General features: G+C 39.9%; 1 protein-coding gene across 1 annotated transcript; it reads right to left on the reverse strand.

The window, feature by feature from the left end:
* Positions 1-54: 54 nt before the first annotated feature.
* On the reverse strand, positions 55-18,662 carry ABRA (actin binding Rho activating protein). The gene is made up of 2 exons (XM_081952822.1): positions 17,844-18,662; positions 55-3,689 (listed from the first exon to the last, which is right to left on the reverse strand). Exons 1-2 carry the CDS (start codon positions 18,548-18,550, stop codon positions 3,227-3,229), a joined length of 1,170 nt encoding a protein of 389 aa, XP_081808948.1. The 5' UTR covers positions 18,551-18,662; the 3' UTR covers positions 55-3,226.
* Between the last annotated feature and the right edge of the window lie 3,869 nt (positions 18,663-22,531).

Here is a 22,531-nt window from a genome sequence, read left to right on the forward strand (position 1 = left end):
ACATTAATGTTTAAAAGTAGTTTTTGTTATTTTAGAGGGGGGGGAGTATTGATTGACGGGTTGCTTCTAGCACTTTAAATTATTCTAGCAATGGAATAAAAAGCCAAATGGCTTAGCTCAAATAATTAGCTATAGTTGTATAGAATGTTACTAATATAAGTTGTTTCAGAATTATCTGGGGAATGCTTACTGCTGTGGTAATGGAAAAGAGAATATTTTATCTTATAATATGCTCATGCTTTATATTGCTAAAAAAAATACACAGCATTGTTTTCTGTCTCAATGTATAGCTCTTTACTCCTATTAGTAGAATATATGTAGATTCAATGTTTACAGACAAAAGGAAGTGTAAATAAATTAAAATAGCTCTCCCCCCCCCCTTTTTGGTCTTCCACAGCAGTGTTATTGTCTTTGTGGGTTCACTAAATAAACAATCCTGTGATGGATTTAAAATACTATAAGATAATAGTGATATAAAGCAAATAAATCTAAATTCATGTAATTAAACTTGAGTTGGGCTTTATTTAGATATACAACCATTTTGTAATTAACATTCATGTTGAAAGCATTGAATCATAACCAAAATACTAGTAGTGTTGAACCATGTTCCTGCGAAAAAATTCTGATAAGAAATCGGATGTTTTTAAATATTGTTCCAGAGTTGTCTATTAATCGGTAATACACTTTGACATGTGGTGTGGGAGTTGCTTCTAAAATGTTCATTACAGCTGTATAGAAATTTCAATATACAATACAGACTACCATTTGCCAGGGAAGGCAGCCCATGCCCATTTCACTTTCCATCCAGAAAGAAAAATCAAAGTGAGCTACTGAAGCTACAAAGTAGAATTAGAATCCTTAAGCTTCAGGAAACATTATGAATGCTACTAACATTGATTCAGAAAAAATAATAGGTTATTACCTTGGCATTAAAAAAAAACTATCTTTTCCCTTTCAAAAAAGTCATTAAATTTATTTAATTCTTTTTCATTCATTCCATTGTATCAACTGAATTTGCAGTTCATTTCACTTCTTGTTAATATAAATAAGATTTTGAAATGGATCACATTCCTATATTTGACAGAAACATTTAATATCTACAGCTTAATTTAGACCAATAAATGGTATAAACTGCTCCGGGAACTTTCATAATCCAAATCTTGAAAAATAATTAGCAGACATAAAAACCTAAAATAATTTCCTTGTCCTGGGAAAGCAATGGTTTTTTTTAAATTACATTTTTTCAAACTTGATTTATTTTATCTAATTGCTAAGGTAAATCAAGCTTTTATTCTCAGTTTATGGATGCAGGAAAGTTTATTGATTACATGTAAAATGTTATTTGCTTGTAACAAATTTCCTTTATAATGCTATTAATATTTCACAGCTTAAGATTTTTGCACATGATTTCTTCTAAAAATCATATTTTGATACTTGACTGAAAAAATATCCAAAAGCTATATATACATGCATGCACATATACTGATATTTGAGTAGCAACTTTTAGAATAAATTTACCATCAACTCAACACAAAATCATATATATTTTTCTTCTGTAAGAAGATGCAGGATCTTTCACTTTGAAAGACAACATACCATATCAAAATGCAATTCTTTTCAACAGCTGATAGCATTAAGAAAACAATATGGTTCATCTAAGCCTGGGACCCCCAGTTGGCTCCCAAAGATACCTGACTTAATATCTCCAAGGTTCTGTTTCTTTCAACTAGTAACTTTTTACATTTTTAAATTAATTTTTAAAAATGAGAAGGTATATTGTAATGCAAAATGGTATCTTCCAGCATCATTATCATTAAGCTATCATAGTAGATAAAAATGACAGAGAATTGTAACTCAGGATCCTGCTCAGAAAAAAAGTACTGTTCATTAAAGAGAGGATATAAATTATATTCTGTTTGAGTAGGTGCTAGAGATGGTGAGAAATGTGGTAAATTAATTATTTACAGGTGGGTATATTCCCATGGCAGCCATTTTGAGGATAGATAATCTCTGAACACCCGCAAGAAGTTTGGAAATTATCCAGTGTGCCCCTAACTGAAAAAATGGCATCCTCTGATCTGAAAGCTACTTTGCACATCTTTTAAGAAATGGCAATCAGATTTATTATAAAGTATTATTGTTGTACCATCACATGTCCAGATACCTCACCATGTTTTAAAGCAGATTTAATGAGCTCATGTTGTCCGAATAAATTTCTGAAATGTTGGGGTCTAACATTAAATAAAATCACTTAATGTACCCTTAATGTAAAGCTGGCAGTAATCTAAGCAATAGTTGGCAAGGTGCTGTCCAAAATGGTCACAGGAACTGTGGACTTTATTCACTTCACAAATTTCCTCAAAAGGAATTCACTACACTAAACTGACTTAACAATCCACCAGTACAAAATAGGAAAAGTATGAAATTTTCCTCATTTTTCCTGAGAGGAAAAGTAGCAATAGTCATAGCACTTAGACTTATAAACCGCTTCACAGTGCTTCACAACCCTCTAAGCAGTTTACAGAGTCAGCGTATTGCCCCCAACAAGCTGGGTCCTCATTGTACTGACCTCAGACGGATATTAGGCCTGAGTCAGCCTTGAGCCTGGTGACATTCGAATTGCCAAACTGCTGGCAATTAGCAGTCAGCAGAAGTAGCCTGCAGTACTGCATTCTAACCACTGCGCCACCACAGTTCTTCAGTAGGGCTGAACTTGGACTTGTATATTTGGGGGGGGGGGGCTTCATTTTTTAATCTCCATGGGTGCTTTAAACTTTTTATCTGTCATGTTATCTGCTGGATGTCCTCTATAAACAAAAAGTGAACTGGGATTGGTGAACGTAAAAGAGGGAGCAATGACATCAACATCCTGGGTTGCCTCATGCTCCCAGTGCTAACCAGATCTCTGAAAAATCCCCAAGTGTCTTAATAAACATCTGATCCATAAAGCAGCTGAAGCGAATCGTCTTCTATATCTTCATTATTTATATAGAAATCTTACCAAACATGGTTAAATCAGATACTACCAGTACTGGCAGAACAATCTATACTTTATAAACAACAACATAGAGATGGAATAATATGGAGATACTATTGTTAAATATTAATAGATAAGTTCTGAGTGTCGATGAAAGCTTTGACATCTGTCGATCTTTCTGATAAATCTTTTGATAAAACATTCTGAATACAAGGATGCCCTTTGGCTTATCCTGTGAGGAAAAAGACCTTATTCTAACAAAGTTATTAGAACGGCATCATCCCGGCCTTGCCACAACATTTCTCCCTCAAAGTCTAGCATTCCATGTTTTCTGGCCCTCAGGAGTATGCCAACCACTTTATCTGAAATGTGAACGTATCTGTCAAAGAGATCTCCAAAAGTGACTTGGTTCTTGCCATCACGTCGCAGCTGAGCCATTGTTCTGATGATGAAACACATGTCTCTCATCTCCCGGTGGATGTGGCCCTCTGCTCTCTTGGCCCGTTCTGCTGTCTTTGTGCCTTCTTTAGGATGACCATAGCCCTCATCTCCTTTGCGCAGACGGGTGGACATAGCGAGCTCATAGTCAAACTCCTCGCTGAAAGGGTTGAGTTTCTGAACGGTCACATGTTCATCAGCCCATTCTTCCCATCGCCCCTTTAGATTGTAGACAGGACTGTAATTCTTAGACAACTTGAGATTTTTATTCTTACTGCAGAAAGAAAAAGAAGAAAAAACAGTTGCTGAATAGGACAAGGCTTTAGTGAAATATTTTGGTGGAGTTCATTAATCTGATTTAGACCACAAACCACTAGGTGGCATGTTATCACTAATTCTAAATCACTTTATTTCCTTTGACTGTTTGCTGCCTCTTACCTGAAAATAAAAGCTGCTATTTTGGATTAGATCCATTCATTTTAATTTATGTAAGGGAAAGTAACCACTCAATTACATCTGCATGGCATGATTTGCTAAAAGAGCTGAAGGAAATAAGGACAGGTAGATTCCCTGGTCAATCTAGTCCAGCAGGCTGTTCTCACAATGGCCAACCAAATGCACAAGGAAGCTTTTTGATGCCTTCACAAGTAGTTCCACACTCATCAAGTAGGAATTGATTCCCATAATATCCATAAACTGGTCTACTCTTTTTTGAAGACAGGCTGGTAGCCATCACCACATTTCATGAAAGTGAATTCCAAAGCTAAATTACCTCTTTTAATTTTAAATAAAATATCCTTTTATTTTTCCCTGATTTTCCGGGATTCAATTTCATTGGGTAACCTCAATTTCTTTTTGTCCACCTTATTCACTCCATGCATAATTTTATACACCTTGATCATGCAGGAGTTTTTTTTTTAAATTAAAATGCCCAAATGTCACATTTCTCATATGGAAACTGTTCCAGATGATCATCTTAATTGTCTTCCTCTGGATCTTATCTAATTGTCGTCTTCTGGATCTCCTCTAATTCTATTATATTCTTTTTGAGCTATGGCATCTAGAAGGATAAATAGCTGTTTTAAACATTAAAACACATATTTTGGAAAGCCCAGCACAGCTTCTTCAAAGTCTCCCTAGAAATGCTTGGGTGTGCATATAGTCCCTTCTTCGCTTCTCTGACTATCCTGTTGGAAGAGTCTTCAAAGAAGATGACAAATTAAAATTTCTGGCTGCAAACTACAAGCGATATTAGACTCATGAATGCTTTGAAATAATTGGGAACAAATTGGCTTAGAGCTTACACTGCTATTTATGAAAGCAACCTATTAGGGTTTTTTAAAGACTTCAGCATGTGCCTAAAAAAAGATTTGTGTGCTTTAAAAGTTATATTAATTTTAATTAGTTCACTGCTTACAGGGGCAAACGCCAAAAACTGAAAAAGCAAGGGACTAAAAATGAAGCTTTACTGGTAAGCAAAAGCAGCACTGAAAAAAAGTCTTGCATAAGTCTTCTATACTTTTTTGTTTAGTCTTAGATTTTGGGGGGCATTAAGCTTGAATTCTTAGATCTTATTCAACACAGTCTGTTTTAAGAAACTCACTTCTCAGAGAGTCTCTAGCCAAGATTGACAAGAAACTCATACTTCCTCTCTCTTGATTCCCATCTTCTGATTCTCATTAGAAGTGAACAGTAGTTGTGTTTATGGACTACTTAGAAATCACTATGGTATTCTCGATCTATTACTTTTGCAGAATGTACTTTTTAGGATTGTTCGGTAGTATGAAGGTTCTATGGTATTTCGCTACAACAGGCTAATCACATGTAGCTTAGTTATTCAGCTGATTAACTAAATTTGGATTTGGATTTGGATTTATTAGATTTATATGCCGCCCTTCTCCCAAGGACTCAGGGTGGCGTACAGCATTAAAAAACACATAGTACAAAAGTTAAAAGGAAATTAGAAACAGTCCAAAAAACAAACCCAATTTATATAACACTCACATTTTAAAAATTAAATAAAATTAACAGGCCAGGCCGGCTTGCTGGAAAAGCCAACTTTTTAGGGCGCGTTGGAAGGACCGGAGGTCAGGGATTATGCGAAGCTCCGGGGGCAGCTCATTCCAAAGGGAAGGCGTTCCCACAGAGAAGGCTCTCCCCCTGGGGGTCACCAGCCGACACTGTCTGGCCGACGGCACTCTGAGGAGGCCAACTCTGTGGGATCATACTGGACGGTGGGAGGCTATTGGTGGCAGTAGGTGGTCTCTCAGGTACCATGGGCCTAAGCCATGGAGCACTTTAAAGGTCATAATTAGTACCTTGAATTGCACCCGGAAGACAACTGGTAACCAGTGCAGGCCGCCTAAAAGGGGTGTAACATGGGAGCACCTAGGTACCCCCATGATAACCCGCACGGCCGCATTCTGGACCAGCTGAAACCTCCAGGTGCTCTTCAAGAGCAGCCCCATGTAGAGAGCGTTGCAGTAGTCCAGGCGAGAAAGGACGAGGGCATAAGTGACTGTGCACAGAGCATCCCGATCCAGGAAGGGGCGCAACTGACATACCAGGCGAACCTGGTAAAAGCCCCCCCTGGTCACAGCCATCAGATGTTCTTCTAAGCTAAGCCGCGTATCCAGGAGGACTCCCAGATTATGAGCCTTCTCTGAGGGGGCTAAAATTTCTCCCCCTATTGTCAAAGATGGAACAAGATGCACAAATCGGGATGACGGAAACCACAGCCACTCAGTCTTGGAGGGATTGAGCCTGAGCCTGTTCCTCCCCATCCAGATCCGCACAGCCTCCAGGCATCGGGACATCACGTCGAGGGCATCGTTTGAGTGGTTTGGGGTAGAGTTGAAAAGTTGTGTATCATCAGCATATTGATGATACCATACCCCAAAACCATGGATGATCTCGCCCAGCGGTTTCATATATATGTTGAACAGTAGGGGTGAGAGAACCGACGCCTGGGGCACCCCACAAGTGATGCGCCTGGAGGTCGATCTCTGCCCTCCAGTCAACACAAACTGCGACCGATCCGATAGGTAGGAGGAGAACCACCGTAAAACAGTTCCCCCCCACTCCCAACCCCCCCGAGTCGTCGCAGTAGGATACCATGGTCGATGGTATCGAAAACCGCCGAGAGGTCTAATAGGACCAGGACAGAGGAGCAGCCCCTGTCCTGGGCCCGCCAGAGATCATCGACCAACATGACCAATGCCGTCTCCGTGCTGTACCCAGGCCTGAAACCCGACTGAAACGGATCCAGGTAGACAGCTTCATCCAAGTACTGGGGAAGCTGACGTGCTACCACACTCTTGACAGCCTTCGCTACAAAGCGAAGGTTGGAGACCAGACGGTAGTTGGCTAAAGAAGCTGGGTCCAGGGAAGGCTTCTTAAGGAGGGGCCTCACCACCGCCTCCTTCAAGGCGGTGGGAAAGAACCCCTCTCTCAATGAAGCGTTGGTAATCGCCTAGAGCCAGCCTCGTGTCACCTCCCGGGAAGCCGAAACTAACCATGAGGGACACGGGTCCAGCACACAAGTGGCAGCACTGAGTCTCCCCATAATCCTGTCCATGCCTTCGGGGGTCACAGGGTCAAACTCATCCCAGATTGTCTCCTCAAGATTCATCCCCGTCAGCTCGCCCAAATCTACCCAGTCAGAGTCCAAGCCTGTCCGGATCTGAGCGATTTTATCCTGCAGATACTGAACAAATTCTTCAGCCCTACCCTGCAAGAGGTCTTCCCCAGTTCCTTGGTTAAGTAAGGAACGGGTCACCCTGAACAGGGCGGCTCGGCGGTTATCTGCGGACGCGATAAGAGTGGAAAAATGTTGCCATTTTGCTGCTTCCATTGCCACTAAGTAGGATTTAATATGAATTCTTACTAGTGTTCGATCAGATTCGGACCGGCTGGCCCTCCAGCCACTCTCTAGGCGTCTTTTCCGGCGTTTCATCTCCTCGGTAAACCAGGGAGCCACCCGGGATCGACACCGGGTCAGAGGCCGCAAAGGCACAACGCGATCCAAGGCCCCAGCGGCCGCCCTATCCCAGGCTTCCACTAGGGCTTTGGTCGAGTTGTGAGCAAAGGATTCAGGAAAAGTCCCAAGCTCCATCAGGAACCTTTCGGGGTCCATCAGGTGCCTGGGGCAGAACCATCTGGTCGGTTCCGCCTCCCTGCGGCGAGGGGTAGCGGTATGGAAGTCAAGCCTGATGAGGAAATGATCAGACCATGACAAGGGTTGAATAGAAATATCCCCTAAATCTAGATCATTCATCCACTGCCCAGAGACAAAAATCAGGTCGAGCGTGTGTCCCCCATTATGGGTGGGGTCTTGAATTAACTGAGTTAGGTCCATAGCTGTCATGGAAGCCATGAACTCCCGAGCTGACTCGGATGTCTCGCCAATGGAAGGCAGATTGAAATCCCCCAGGACCATAAGCCTGGGGAAATCAACCGGCAATCCAGCTAACACATCCAGCAGCTCCGGCAGGGCCGATGAAACGTAGCAGGGAGACAGATACGTAACAAAAAGGCCCACCTGAGCTCCAAGGCCCACTTCACAAAGAGGGACTCACACCCGCCTATCTGAGGCACAGTGACCTCCTGAGGTCTGAGACTTTCCCTAATAACCACCGCTACCCCCCCCCGCTCCTACCCTGGGCTCTTGGCTGGTGAAACGCCCGGAAGCCTGGTGGGCATAGTTCGCTAAGGGGCACACACCCCTCATGGCCCAACCAGGTCTCCGTAATGCACGCCAGGTCCGCTCTACCCTCTTGTATGAGGTCGTAAATGAGGGGAGCCTTATGTACCACAGACCTGGCGTTAAGCGACACCAGCCGGAGACCAGGTTCCTGTAATCCCGGGCACCCAGGGGTGCGAGAAGGGCGATGAGGGTCGGAACGCGCGATAGCTCTTAAACAGCAAACCCACGTCCTCCGAACACCATTTGGCCCTCAGCCCATATCTGCCTCTCCCACAAACAGTAGAGATGGTGAACCCCCCAATGGAATGGCTTAATGTCTCCCCTGGAATCCTAACCCTTCCTAGCCCTCCCAACCAGCGCCCATTAGTTAGCGCTGGCCTGTGCCCTGGCAGACCCCCCCCCAAGCCTGTCTGAGCCATCCGAATCAACCCACCCCTCCCACCCCTTAAAATTTGGTTTAAAAGCCCCTGTAAAAAACCCTTAAGAAGTCTCTTCTTCGCATTCAAATTAGGGTTCTTCTATATTTGATCTTATCCAGATTTCTCTGCCTGAGCTGTACCTTATCTGTTGGGATCCCCAACCTTAACAGCAAACTGGAATGTATTGATATTGCACCTCCATATCTTCCACTTGTCCACGAAGGTTTGTGGGGTCAAATATTGGAGACAAAATATTAGCTTTAAGCAAGATAGTGATCCATATCCTTGTCTTGCTGAGGCCTACCACCCTACCTGGAAACTAATTGTCAAACAAATTCCAAAAAGAATATCATTAACCAGGCATTTACTTATAAACCTGGACAGTAGTTATTCCTATACTTCTTCTTTATATCTCCAAGGACAATAACACACTTTAAATATATTTTGAATGAGTAACCAGGATGGTTGTCCACTCACTAAAAATCACAAGTCAATTTATCAGCCCTTTTAGGCAGCTTGGCATGCTAACAAATGTCTTTTATTCTGGATACTTTGAGAAATGTGCCTCCAAAGCATTTAAATTACTTCTTGGCTCCCTGTACAAGTACAGAAATATTGATCTCTTTGAACATAGCCAAATTTGTTTCCCCATCAATATGGAAAAGTCAGAGGCAGAGATGAAGAACACAGGGTTGGGTGGGATCAAGCTGACCGTAGTCTCCTCCCCTGACTCCAGGTCTCCATAAAGCATGTTGTTAGGAACTGGTGCGATTAAGCACTAGCAATGAACCCCAGGTCGAGGTTATAACAGAGCAACCCTGTAAAGTATACGCAGCGTGCGATAGATAAAGCAACCACCCTGAATAATGGATAGTAAAGTAACAAAATAAATCTTTACTTTTTGAAGAATATAGCAAAATCCATAAACACAGCCAAAAAGTCATACACAAAAAAACAGTCCAAATATAACTTGGATACAAGTAGCAAATAACTTACACACAGTAAGTAGTAGCAACAGTAGTAACAGTTAGGCAGCAGTTATCATACAGCAATCAAGAGAGAGAGAGAGAGAGCAACAACATCAGCTGCAATTTAAAGGCTGTAATCTACTAATTAGCAGAACTCCTCTCTTAAAGATACATAACATGCCTTGTGCAATATATTGTCTACCCAACTTGTTGGTTACACCCTAACATTCTCCCCTTTGGGTAGATCAATATATCCACTCACAATCTAAGATGATAACCTTCACATGATGAGGTATGTTTCACTGAACTTTGTGCCTTAGTGAAGTTGTCTGCTAAATTGTCTTCAGTTGAACAATATTCCAACTTTATCAGGCCATCCTTAATGCTTTGTCGAACATTAAGATACCTCAAATCAGTATACTTTGATCTCGTCTTAATAGCTAAACTAGTCGCCATTTTTATTGCTGCCTGATTATCTTCATAAACAGTAAAAGGTTCATTGATACTTAATCCCATATCTATACGCAACTGCTTACAATATATCAGCTCAGTACATGTCAACGACAAACATGAAAACTCAGCTTCCATTGTGGATAAGCTTATGTGTTTCTGTCGTATCGACTTCCATCCAATCAGTACACCACCTAGCATAAAGGCTATGCCGGAAGTTGACTTCCTATTATCTATAGCAGCTGCAAAATTCGCATCAGCATAAACAGTCAAAACTAAATCCCTATTCGGCTCTAAATACAACGCATAGTGGATAGTTTTCTTTAAATAACGCAGCACACGCTTTGCTGCTTGCCAATGCCTCTCTGAAGGATTATCATTGAATCTAGCCAGTTGGTTCACACTAAATGATATATCTGGTCTAGACCAATTACTTAAGTACATTAGGCTACCTATCAAAGATTGATAGATTCCCTTATCAAAACCATTACCCTCAGTAACCTCAGGTTTAAACTCCAATGCCATTGGTGTCTTTGCAGTCTTACATAGCTCCATGCTATATTTCTTAAGCAAATGATTAATTTTACCAGCCTGCGACAGCTTAAAACCTTTACTGGTTCTAACCACATCTAAGCCCAGATAATGCTTAATTTCACCCAAATTCCGGATTCTAAATTTACTCTCTAATTGTGAAACAATGTCAATAGCTTCCTGCTCAGACCTAGTAATAATAGCTATATCGTCCGTGAACAAAAGCAACAACGAGATCAAACCATTTTTCACCCGTCTAAATAAACAAGGATCAGCCAAACCTGGAATAAATCCCATAGCTTTTAGTTCATTTACTATGCATCTGTTCCACTCAAAACCGGACTGTTTTAAACCATAAAGGCTCTTTTTAAGTCTCCAACAACCAGTCTGGCCATTAGAATCCACACCTGGTGGCATCTTCATATAAATGGTATGCTGCAATGGAGCATGCAGATACGCTGTTTCAACATCAATATGGGTAACATTACACCGATACTTAGCAGCCCACACCAATGCCGCCCTCAACGTAGAGGTTTTCAAGCTCGGAGCAAAAACCTCATCGTAATCCCTCTCAGTTTGGGAAAACCCTTGAGCAACTAAACGAGCCTTATAAATAGCATTGCCAGCAGCATCGTTTTTAATTTTAAACACCCATCTACAGCCAATTGCACTCTCCCCTGAAGGGAGCCTAGCTTCTTCATAAACCTTCAATTCCTGTAAGGATTTCAACTCCTTCTCCATAGCTGCCTTCCACAATTTCTTTTCCTTTTCAGGATACAGCCTTCACTCTGCAAAACTAGAAGGTTCTATGCTAACTTGCAATACTGCACTGGCTTGGTATCTGTCGGGTGGATGCCTGTCCCTAGTAGACCTCCTAGGCAATACAGGACTTGCAGGATCATCCTGTTCCACCTCACGAGTAGATTCTACATCTACATCTTCCTCCCCTTTCAGAGTAATAGATGGACCATCCTGATTCTCTAACTGCTCATTTGGTGTATCATGATTAACCAAACGATCAACATCTACATCATCACAAACCTTGTTAAACTCTTGTTCTAGCTTCTCCCAACCAACATGTTCTGAAAATTTAGCACTAGCACTGTGCATAATTCTCCGAGTTCCAGGTTCCCAGAACCTAAACGATCTATGATTGGAATTGTACCCAACAAAAACCATCTTCCTAGCTCTGCTTTGATCCTTCCGTCTAGTCTGTGAGGGAATATGCACCCAAGCAGGGACACCAAATGTGTGTAAATAACTCAAATCAGGCTTCCTACCATGCCAAAGAGTATAAGGAATCTTACCAGTAGTTGAGTTAACTACTATGTTCAGAATATGGTTTGCACACATTATAGCCTCACCCCAAAGCTTTTCTGACAAACCAGAACCAACCAGCATAGTTCTGGTCATTGCCTGCAATGATTGACCACGTCTTTTAATAAATGAATTATGTTCTGGCCTGTAGGGGGCAGAACGCCTATGTTCTATACCAGCATTCTCCAACATTGATGTAAACCTATGATTAGTGAATTCAGACCCATTATCAGTGACTAGGCAAAGTACTTTCTTATCCATCTTACGTTCAACAAACTTTAACCATTTAGTAAAATGTTGGAAAGTTTCTGCCTTTGATTTCATTACATAACAGAAACCATACCTAGAATAATGGTCCATAATGCTGAGTATATAGCAGGCACCTCCTAAGCTAGGTTTCTTAGGGCCAATTAGGTCTGCAAACACTACTTCCAGTGGTTTAGATGTCTTGAATCCTTTAAACCGGTTTGCAGGGGTAACCTTACTTTTAGCCTGGTTACAGGCATTACAGTTAAGATATTTTGAACAAGGTTTCAAATTGATTCCCTTAGATAGAATAACAGTTTGACGTACCATTTTAAAATTTACATGGCCTAAACGTCTATGAAGTAGATGTATACAGTTATCATGGGGCTGTTTATTCTTATAACCAGGTTCAGAACTCGCAATATTTAAAGAGTTCTCATGTAGAATAAATAAATTATTCTCCAAATTGGCAATAACACTATTACCTTCCTTTTCGATAATGCATCTATCATTCTTAAATGTTACTGTAAACCCACATTTCATAAGGTCTTTTACAGATAATAGGTTAAATTTCATTTTAGGTACATATAACATTTCCAATTTTTCATTAATACATGGACAATAAGCTGTACCTTCACCTGAAGCCTTAATTTTCCAACCATTTGCTAAGGAAATGTGCTGTTTGCTAGCCTTCATAGTAACAAACCTTTCTTTAACCTTGGTTATAGAATGGGATGCGCCACTGTCAACCACCCAGAAACTATGGTTTACAGGCTTATCTACCTTAGCTACAGTTACAGTAACATTGTTGCTTTTTCTTTTACTATTAGCAACACTCCTTTTCTTGCTATTTTTACAGTTCTTAGCAATATGCCCCTTACCACCACAAGAATAACATTTCTTAACAAAATTTACAGTTGAAAACTGTGTTTCTTCTTGTGATTGATTGTCTCTGAACTGAACTCTATCCTCTCTTCGTCTGGACTCTTCAAGCAATCTCCCGGTAACCTCAGATAATGTCAGTTCATCTCGTGAACGAACTTCCAATGAGGAAACAAAAGAGTCGTAGCTTTCATCAAGCGACGATAGAATAATATACACCTGGTGAAGCTCAGAAAAAATTAACTCTTTTTCTTGCAAATCCTGCAAAGTTTTCTTCATGAAGTCTAAATGAGCCAACATATCACCACCTTTTTGCAAACGGGCTCTAAACAGTTTCCATGTGAGATGAATATGAGCACCCACACTGTCCCGAACATAAATTCTCCACAATGTGTTCCAACACCTAGGAGCAGACTCTTCGCCACGAATATGGACCAGTTGCTGGTCATTCAGTGTTAGTCCAATAATGCAGAGAGCTCTCTCATTGTCCCTGTTAAACTGCGCAATCTTCTTCGCATCCTCATTATCAGCAGGATCCCAATCTGTAACATCTGGTGGGTTCTGAACCACAGACCACAGTCCTTCTCTACGCAGAAGTAGGGAACACTTCAAGGACCAGGAAACATAGTTGGTTCCATCAAACCGGGTAATCATGGAGATTGCAGCAGACTGTTCTTGAGCCATATTCACAAAAATAAACTATCCAAAAAGTGGTGCTTAAAAAAAATTATGGTTAAGGCAGGGCGTCTGGGCCCATAACCAATGTTAGGAACTGGTGCGATTAAGCACTAGCAATGAACCCCAGGTCGAGGTTATAACAGAGCAACCCTGTAAAGTATACGCAGCGTGCGATAGATAAAGCAACCACACTGAATAATGGATAGTAAAGTAACAAAATAAATCTTTACTTTTTGAAGAATATAGCAAAATCCATAAACACAGCCAAAAAGTCATACACAAAAAAAAACAGTCCAATACTACCAAGATAACTTGGATACAAGTAGCAAATAACTTACACACAGTAAGTAGTAGCAACAGTAGTAACAGTTAGGCAGCAGTTATCATACAGCAATCAAGAGAGAGAGAGAGAGAGAGAGCAACAACATCAGCTGCAATTTAAAGGCTGTAATCTACTAATTAGCAGAGCTCCTCTCTTAAAGATACATAACATGCCTTGTGCAATATATTGTCTACCCAACTTGTTGGTTACACCCTAACACATGTGACATATCTTTCATCCCTTTCTGCTATCAGTTATTGTATCAGTAAGATGGAGGAAAAGAAAGGAAAGGAAAAAAAGAAATAATGAATGAATGAAAGAGAAAGAAGGAGGGGGGGACAAAATGGAAAGTAAAGAAGGAAAAGAAGAAAAAAGAAGGGAAAGAAAGAAAGAAAGAAAGAAAGAAAGAAAGAAAGAAAGAAAGAAAGAAAGAAAGGGAATGGAAGGAGAAGGAAAGGAAGAGAAAGAAATGAAGAAAAAGAAAATTTCAATTTGTACTTTAATCCATTCAAGTGAAACAATATCATCCCCTTTCCATTTTACTTGCCTAAATTAGCACTGCTGTTTCCGAGAAGAATTATTTACTGTTGTAATTCTTGCTTTTCTTACCTTGAAACCACAAGCATTTGACTCAAATAGAAGGATTCAGATATACTATAGCATGTAGTTAGTGTTTGTGTGTGTGTACATAGTAACTTTCTCCATCGAGTTTCATTCAAATTCCTAAATGAGAATATGTTTTGGGGGTTTTTTTAAAGGAGAAAAGGACTCCTGTGAAATTATCCTGGTAGATTTCTGATATTTAATTGTAGGATAGTAAGTTTAGAATTCCCTACCATTTGCAACTGATTCTCTGCCTGATGTCTGCATTTCCTGGTTCCTATGCTTCAATTAAATCTTGATTAAATTAAAACAAGGAACCTATTACAGATGTCAAAAAGTCAAGGCATCTGGTTGACTGAAGTCTCCCCCCCCCCCGCTTTTTTTTTTAATGTTCATCATATGGGTGTTGCATGGAAAATGGACAGGAGGGTGCAGATGCATCCCTCAAACATGGGTGATTTTAAAGAGATATGTCAGGCGAACAGAAGAGAAAGACCAGTTTCAATGGTCTTTTTCTGGCTGGGCAACCAGGGAGGCTTTTGATCAATGGAAATATGTACTGGAAAGACCACACAAGCTCTGACATCATCCCCACCTTCAACAATACAATAAACTCAAAAACGCCACCAAAAGAAATTAAAAACAATACTCAAGCAATCACAGAATAAAGAAGCTCTTTATTACTAGCACTTTCATTCAAAGCTGAAAGGATTATATTTCAATCTGTTTGTTTTGGGTGGGGGGCAACTGCACTTGAGTCACCAGCAGGCATAGACAGCTGGGGAGGAAAGAAATGAATAGCCCTCATCTCTTTCCAAGCAACTCAAAGCCATTTCCAACCACTTGGAAGTAACTCCAAGAATTGCAGGTTAAATATAGTTCAACCCACAGGTGGTGACCAGTGAGAGTCAGAAAATTACTGGTACTTAATAAACAAAACTTGTATAGTTTTTTTTTAAAGTTACAATTCATATGCTAATTCACCTTTCTTCAGAACTACTTTCTTTGTTAGATGCTTACAATAGATAGAGAGACAGAGAGAGAATAGGTAGATGAATAGGTAGGTTTTATGGACATTTAATAACTGAAATAATATATTTGAATTCTACAACTATTTCAAAACAGAAAAGTCTATGCAGAAAACAGTTTTTAAAACAGTAAGATAGCAAAATGGCTCAAAACATGTCTTCAAACTCAACCACTTAAAGTTCAGAGTGTAAGCTATTTTTTCTCCCTCAAATTATACTTCTACTTCAGAGGTGTCAAACTGGCGGCCCGCGGGCCAGATGCATCATGCGCAGGCCACGACCACCCTAGCTCTGCGAAGGGAAAAAATATGAAACGTCACGTGACAGCAACATGACACCATGAGTTTGATACCCTTGTTCTACTTGGATCTCCAGAGGAAAATATGTCAAAGGTGGTTTACAAGAACTATGCTCAAGAAAAGACAAATGACAAATACATCATAAAAAGAACAAAAGATAAATTCATTATCTGTGGACAAACAATATATATCTACATCTATATAAATATACATGTGTGTGTGTGTGTGAATGTATGTACTTGTTTTCTGGAGAGCCCCAGTAAGATTTGACCTCATTAAAAGGTCAAGGTCCATATGATCCAGCTAATGATTTCTTACATCACTGCAATGATTGCATTTTATTTTTAGTGGGTAATTCGTGCTAACCTGGACCAGTTTCATGTTAACTTGAATGAACCTTTGCTAGCACTGATGCATGCTAAACCTCATCTGTTCAGAAATATTTGTGAACTATCAATGAAGCCCTTGGAGTTTGGGGGAACTTTCAACTGAAAGGACTCCCAATGAAACTGCTCTCAAGCTCAGTAGGATACTGTCTCTGTTTTGCTATAGTTGCTCCTTATTTACTGGAATGCAGATCATCACCTGCTAACGTATAGAAGACCCTCACATTCATCAAGCTTTTTTTTACCGTTATCTGATAGTTTGCTAGATACATTGAATGAGTTAGCAGATTGGCCAAAGTTATTGACATGATATCTTATACAATAATGTGTGAAAATGGACATTGGTTGCTCTGATAGTTTTGCACCATTTTGAACACATAGGAATGGCCCTAAAAATAAAGGTCCCCCTTGCACATATGTGCTAATCATTCCCGTGCCAGCCTAGTTGGAGATCGTGTCCTTCTAGGATAAGGATTCTTTTATTTTTTAATTGGATCCAGTCTTTTAACCATGTTAGGGCTGCCACCTGGTAATATAGCTCCCAATCTGGCAGTCCAAAACCGCCTCTGTTTCTACTATCTTGTAGAAGTTTGTATTTGATACGCGGTTTTTTCCCTGACCAAATAAATTTGGATATCATTTTATTTAGTTGTTCGGAAAAAAAAATTCTCTAATTTAATTGGTATTGTTTGAAAAAGATAGAGTAATTTGGGTAGTATATTCATTTTGATTGTTGAGATTCTGCCAATTAGTGATATCTGTAGTTTAGTCCAATTGTCCAAATCTTTTTGTATCTGTCGTAGCAGTTTATTGTAATTATCTTCTTTTATTGTAATACATTTTGCCGATAGCCATATTCCCAAATGTTTAATTTTCTTGGCCCTCGAAATTCCCAGTTTCTCCTCCAGTTCTTCATTTTGTCTTTTGGTTAAATTCTTAGTTAATATTTTAGTTTTTTCTTTATTTATTTTAAGCCCTGCTACTTTACCGAATTGGTTTATATCCTGTAATAGTTTTAGTCCAGTTTCTAGGGGTTCCTTTATGATAAATGCAAGATCGTTTGTGAAGGCCTGCACTTTATATTCCTGTGTTCTGATTTTCAGTCCCTTTATGTCCTTATTTTGCCTGATTTGTGATATCAATGTCTCTAGTGAGAGGATAAATAACAAAGGGGATAGCGGGCATCCCTGTCTTACCCCTTTGGTTATACTGAAGTCTTCTATTGCTTCCCCGTTTAGTATTATTTTTGCCCTCTGACTTGAATATATGTGCTAGTCATTCCCTAGTGCTCATCTCTGTTTCAAAGCCAAAGAGCCAGTTCTGTCCAAAGCAATGAGAAAAGCAGGCAAAGCACCGGAAGATCGCTTTACTCATTAGCGCCTCATTAGGGCTCAAAAAAAAACTTCATAAAAGCTACATTCAGATTATAAGGTGCGCCCAAATTTTCAGCCTCTTTTAGTGGGGGGAAATGCCTCTTAAACCCCAAAATCTATGGTAGTTGTGCTCTGGTTGTACTGACCAGAAAGCACTAACGTACTATACAAAAGCATTTTCTTATAACAAGACAATTTTGGAGAATACAATAATTACTTACTGTGAGGCCATGGGTTGTTTTATCCTCACCACAGTCTGTATTTCTTGGATATTATGATCCTTGTCTAATCCATCCTCTGTGTCTTCACCGTAGCCACTGTCTTCTGTGTCCAAGCTGTTGCTGCGATAGTCTTGTAGTTCTTCTTGTTCCAAACGTTTCCATCCCTTGGTCATCTCTGATACCAAATTAGAACACTTTCTCCTTCTTGTAGGAGACATTTTATTACTAAGGATTTGATCAATATTGGTAGGGTCATTGATGATCTTTCCTGTCTCCGCAAATTCATCTTGTTCATATTTGTTGCTGAGAAGACCAATGTCACTACTTCTTTCAGAGAGTGACCTTATTACACTTTTGGTAACTTCTTTACTTCTAATATTAAACTTCTCCAGAGTTTCTGTTGACTCACTTGGACTTTGTTCTCTATCTTCGTTTGACACTTGCTGTTCTGAGGGAAGCTCTCTCTCAGTTTTTGACTGATCTGTCTTGAAAGTTGGTGAATGTTTTGGAGGTGTCCATTCCCTTGGGTCATTTGGTGGTTTGTCTTCATTGGGGACCCATCCACTAGGTTCCTGAGCTTGCTTGGTGTTGTGTTCAGTTGCCCACTGCTGCCAACCTTTCGCCAAGCCGATAACCAAGCTAGCCAACCGGATTTTTTTGATGGCCCTCTTCGCAGGTGTGGTGCACAGGTGTTCTTCTGGTGGCATGGCTTTGTCTATGGTTTACCAACGTTTGCTTGTCTTAAAACTCAGTTCAGATGGTCCTGTAGCAAATAACAGGCAGGGAAGAATTGTGGAGATTTAAATAGATAGAAGGGTGGGCTGCACGAAGCTAGAAAGTATGTGAAACATTTATCACACAGAAAGAGTCACCTTACTCTGCCAGTGATTCTTTTTTTAAAAAGGCCCAGCTTGTATTTCACCACAGCAGTTGGACACTTGATATGGTAAATATGAGTGACGTAGTTCTCTCATGTCTCAGATGCAGCTGTGATGGAAATTAACAGAGGCATCTCATGCATTTAGTTTGACAGTGGAACATGTTCATGCTTTGCCTTACTAAAGAAACGGCCCTTGCCTAATTAGATAGTCTCTCTTTGCTGACTCCAGAAAAGCCAGAGAGAGCATTTGGAATCACAATTCAAGAGGCTTTTATTTTTAACTAACCTACTTTGTGGCTTTGTGACAATGCCAGATTGCTAAGACCATAAAAGGTGCCTCAGATGCAGCTCTTCCAATTGGCTGTGCTACATTAAAGGGAAAAAAAACCATATTAGTGCATTAACAAAGTGCTTTTCACTATTTTTCCTGTATTGGTGAAACCCCATTCCGCCCAGAAATCTAGAACAACTCACCACAACCATCTCACCATGGCCACCTTGCTACACCCAATTTGCTGTGGCCAGGTTGCCATGGGACAAATCGCAATGGGACAATCCAAGCAAGATAACTCAATGCAATACATGTTATCCGGCAGCGGGTTTTTTTTCTACATTATTTCCATTTTTGTCAATGGAAATAATGTCGAAGAAACAGTGGTGCATTATCTCACATGGAATTATCCACTGAGAGTTCTCCTGTGGTAAGTTGACCCTAGCAAGTTCTCCCATGGTGACTTGGCCTTGGCGAGTTGGCCACAGTGAATTGCCCCATTCCGCTCAGGAGTGGCTTCCGGGAGCTCAATAAAAGTATCAAATGGGGGTTCTGCAAAGACAGATTCTGAAACCGTAAAGATTCATCAAAACTAATTTGCTCCTTCATTAATTTCAAGTTGCATTACAAGTGCAGGGAATCTTAATTTCTATTTTTCCCTTTTCTTAGCAGCCACAAGGAGGAGTAACCAAGAATTTGGCATCAATTTGTGGAAAACAATTGTTTTTTCCTCTGTCTTTATTGATAGCCAGGTAGGACTTTCCATGCAAAAACTCAGAAACAATCTTATGTTGTGTTGCTAAATTCCCCCGTATTTATTGGTTGCTAGGTAGATTTTTTTTTCCATAGAGAAACCTTGAAACGATTCCATGTTGCTGTGCGAATGTTCCTGAGGAATTCAAAAGACCAATCTAGTTTGATGGTAAGCCAGCTACTTGTTTTATGGCAGCTATTTGGCATCTGCAGCAAACAAGACAACTGTACGGCATTAACTAGTACTGAGTTTAGTAATAGAGGATCTGTGATTACAAAACAGCAGTAGCATTCCCACATTTCAACTCGTTCAAGTCATTTGCTATTATCACGTAATTGCCAATAAAAAAGTGGCTTGCCTGTGATTAATATTTGTCCGGTAAGAGAGGAAAGAACATCTCTCACTTTTTCCATCCTACATGCTTGAGATTTTGTAAGAGAAAGGCAATCATTGGTAAGTGATATAAACATAGAGCTAAAATGGATCATATGAATCACTGGCTGTGCTAGAATTTCCCTGTAATCATATCAGATGCCAATTTTACATCAGGCAAGAATAACCAGTATTGAAGTCCTTCATTTTATTTAGTTTATAGACTGATCCTAGAAAGGGGAAAAGGGGTAATCAGTAAACTTAACCCATACTTTAAATAGTCAAAACCAGTCAATCAGTCTATCAATCTCCAGGAACTCTAGTAATAAATTATATTCAGCAAAACGTATAAACCAGGCTGATTGAAAATTTAAAAGCCGACACACATATAATTGTTAGAGGAAACAAAATTGGTGGATAATGGAAGATACAGGTAGATTTTGGATCGCAACAGAACATGACATGTTTCCATTGTTCAGTGAGACAGTTGTTAAGTGAGTTGTATCCCATTTTATGACCTCTTTTGGCACACTTGTTAATGAATCACTACAGTTGTTAAGTGAATCATGTGGTTGTTAAAAGAATCTGACTTCCCCCATTGACTTCACTTGTCAGAAACCAACTGGGAAGGTTACAAATGGTGGTCACATTATCCAGGGACAGTGCAACTCTCATAAATACATGACGGTTGATTTTGATCGGATGACCACGAGGATGCTGCAATGATAGTAGGTGTGAAAACTCATAAGTCACTTTTTTCAGTGCCATTGTAAATATAAAATGGTTTTTCATGCCATTCTTGTCTTTTGAAATGGATGTTCAGAAATGCATGCCACAAATTAGAGACGGACAGGAAAAAAAAATCTTAAGCGATAGTTTTTTGCATTTGTCATACTACTTGAAATTGCTTGAAACCATATGTTACTTTCCGTGTAGTAAATCATTTCCCCAAAATGTCTGCTTTCTATTCTTTAACAATATAAAAGAGCAACAACCAAAAAGAACCAAATAGTTGGGCCAAAAATATTGCCCTTATAGTGATGTGATTGTCTGAGTTGAAGGTGCCCCGGAAGGTTGGGAAGCTGAGATGTAATTCCTGACCTCTCAAACATTGCCTAATGTACAAAACAGAATTTGTCTCTAAAGACAGAACTGCTACAAATATATAAGAAATAAGTTATGTATATGTATATGTATATGTATATATATATATATGTATATGTATATGTATGTATATGTGTGTGTGTGTGTGTGTGTATATATGTATGTATGTATGTATGTATGTATGTATGTATGTATGTATGTATGTGTGTGTGTGGGAATACCAGGGAATACCCCTGGTATTCCCCAAATATGGGAGGGAGCTCACTACTCCCCCTTTCTGTCCTTTGGCTCAGTACAGAGGACCATCCAGGCAGAAAACCATATTTTTATTTTTAATGTTGCCTTTTTATATTTGTGTTATTTGTGCTGATAAATAAATAAAGGGAGACTAGTATAGATCTATTTCAACCTATTTAGGTCTCATCAGCTAGCCATACCCTTACTGGGAATCGAACCAGGGCTGTATTGCATATTAGGCCGATGTAATTGCCACTAAGACACACACACAAACACACACACACACACACACACACACACATATAAAATCTGGTCTCTGGAATTGTATTTTTGCAGTAGCCACAATGTAAAAAAGACGTTGAGACTCTAAAAAGAGTGCAGAGAAGAGCAACAGAGAAAATGATTAGGGGACTGGAGGATAAAACATATAAAGAACAGTTGCTGGAATTGGATGTGTCTATAATGAAAAGAAGGACTGGAGTTGACATAATAGCAGTGTTCCAGTATCTCAGGGGCTGCCACAAAGAAGAGGAAGTCAAATTATTCTCCAACGCACCTAAAGGTAGGACAAGAAGCAATGGATGGAAGCTAAACAAGGAGAGAAGCAAACTAACCTAAGAGAAATTTCCTGACAGTTAGTACAATTAATCAGTGGAACAGCTTGCCTCCAGAAGTTATGAATGCTCCAACACTGGAAGTTTTCAAGAAGAAATTGGGCAGCCATTTGTCTGATATGGTATAGGGCAAGTGTTGGTGGACCTTTTTGACACCGAGTGCCAAAATGGGAGTGCGCGTGTGCACACACGCATGCCGGAAACCGGAAGAGCATTTTATTTTATGAAAATGTCTCTGATGTTTCAAACACTTTTTAAGGCTTATTCTGTTAATGGGGGGGTGGGGATGGGGGGAGGTTGAAAAAAAGGTTCTAAATCCTGACATTGCAGCAGTTACCTTTTTTTTATTTGAAAGAAATATTGACCACATCAGTAGTGGGATTCAATTATTTTTTTACTACCGGTTCTGGTGGCATGGCTTGGTGGGCTTGGTAGGGGAAGGTTACTGTAAAATCT

Source organism: Natrix helvetica (assembly GCF_964273705.1).
Source record: "Natrix helvetica genome assembly, chromosome: 4".
Lineage (NCBI taxonomy): Eukaryota > Metazoa > Chordata > Lepidosauria > Squamata > Natricidae > Natrix > Natrix helvetica.

What these genes read in the sequence shown, in the direction of transcription:
- ABRA (XM_081952822.1), bottom strand. Translation starts at nt 18,550, where the DNA reads ATGCCACCAGAAGAACACCTGTGCACCACACCTGCGAAGAGGGCCATC. An exon ending in AAACAACCCATGGCCTCACA is followed by an intron (nt 3,690 to 17,843) that starts GTAAGTAATTAT and finishes TTCTTTCTGCAG; the next exon opens with TAAGAATAAAAATCTCAAGT.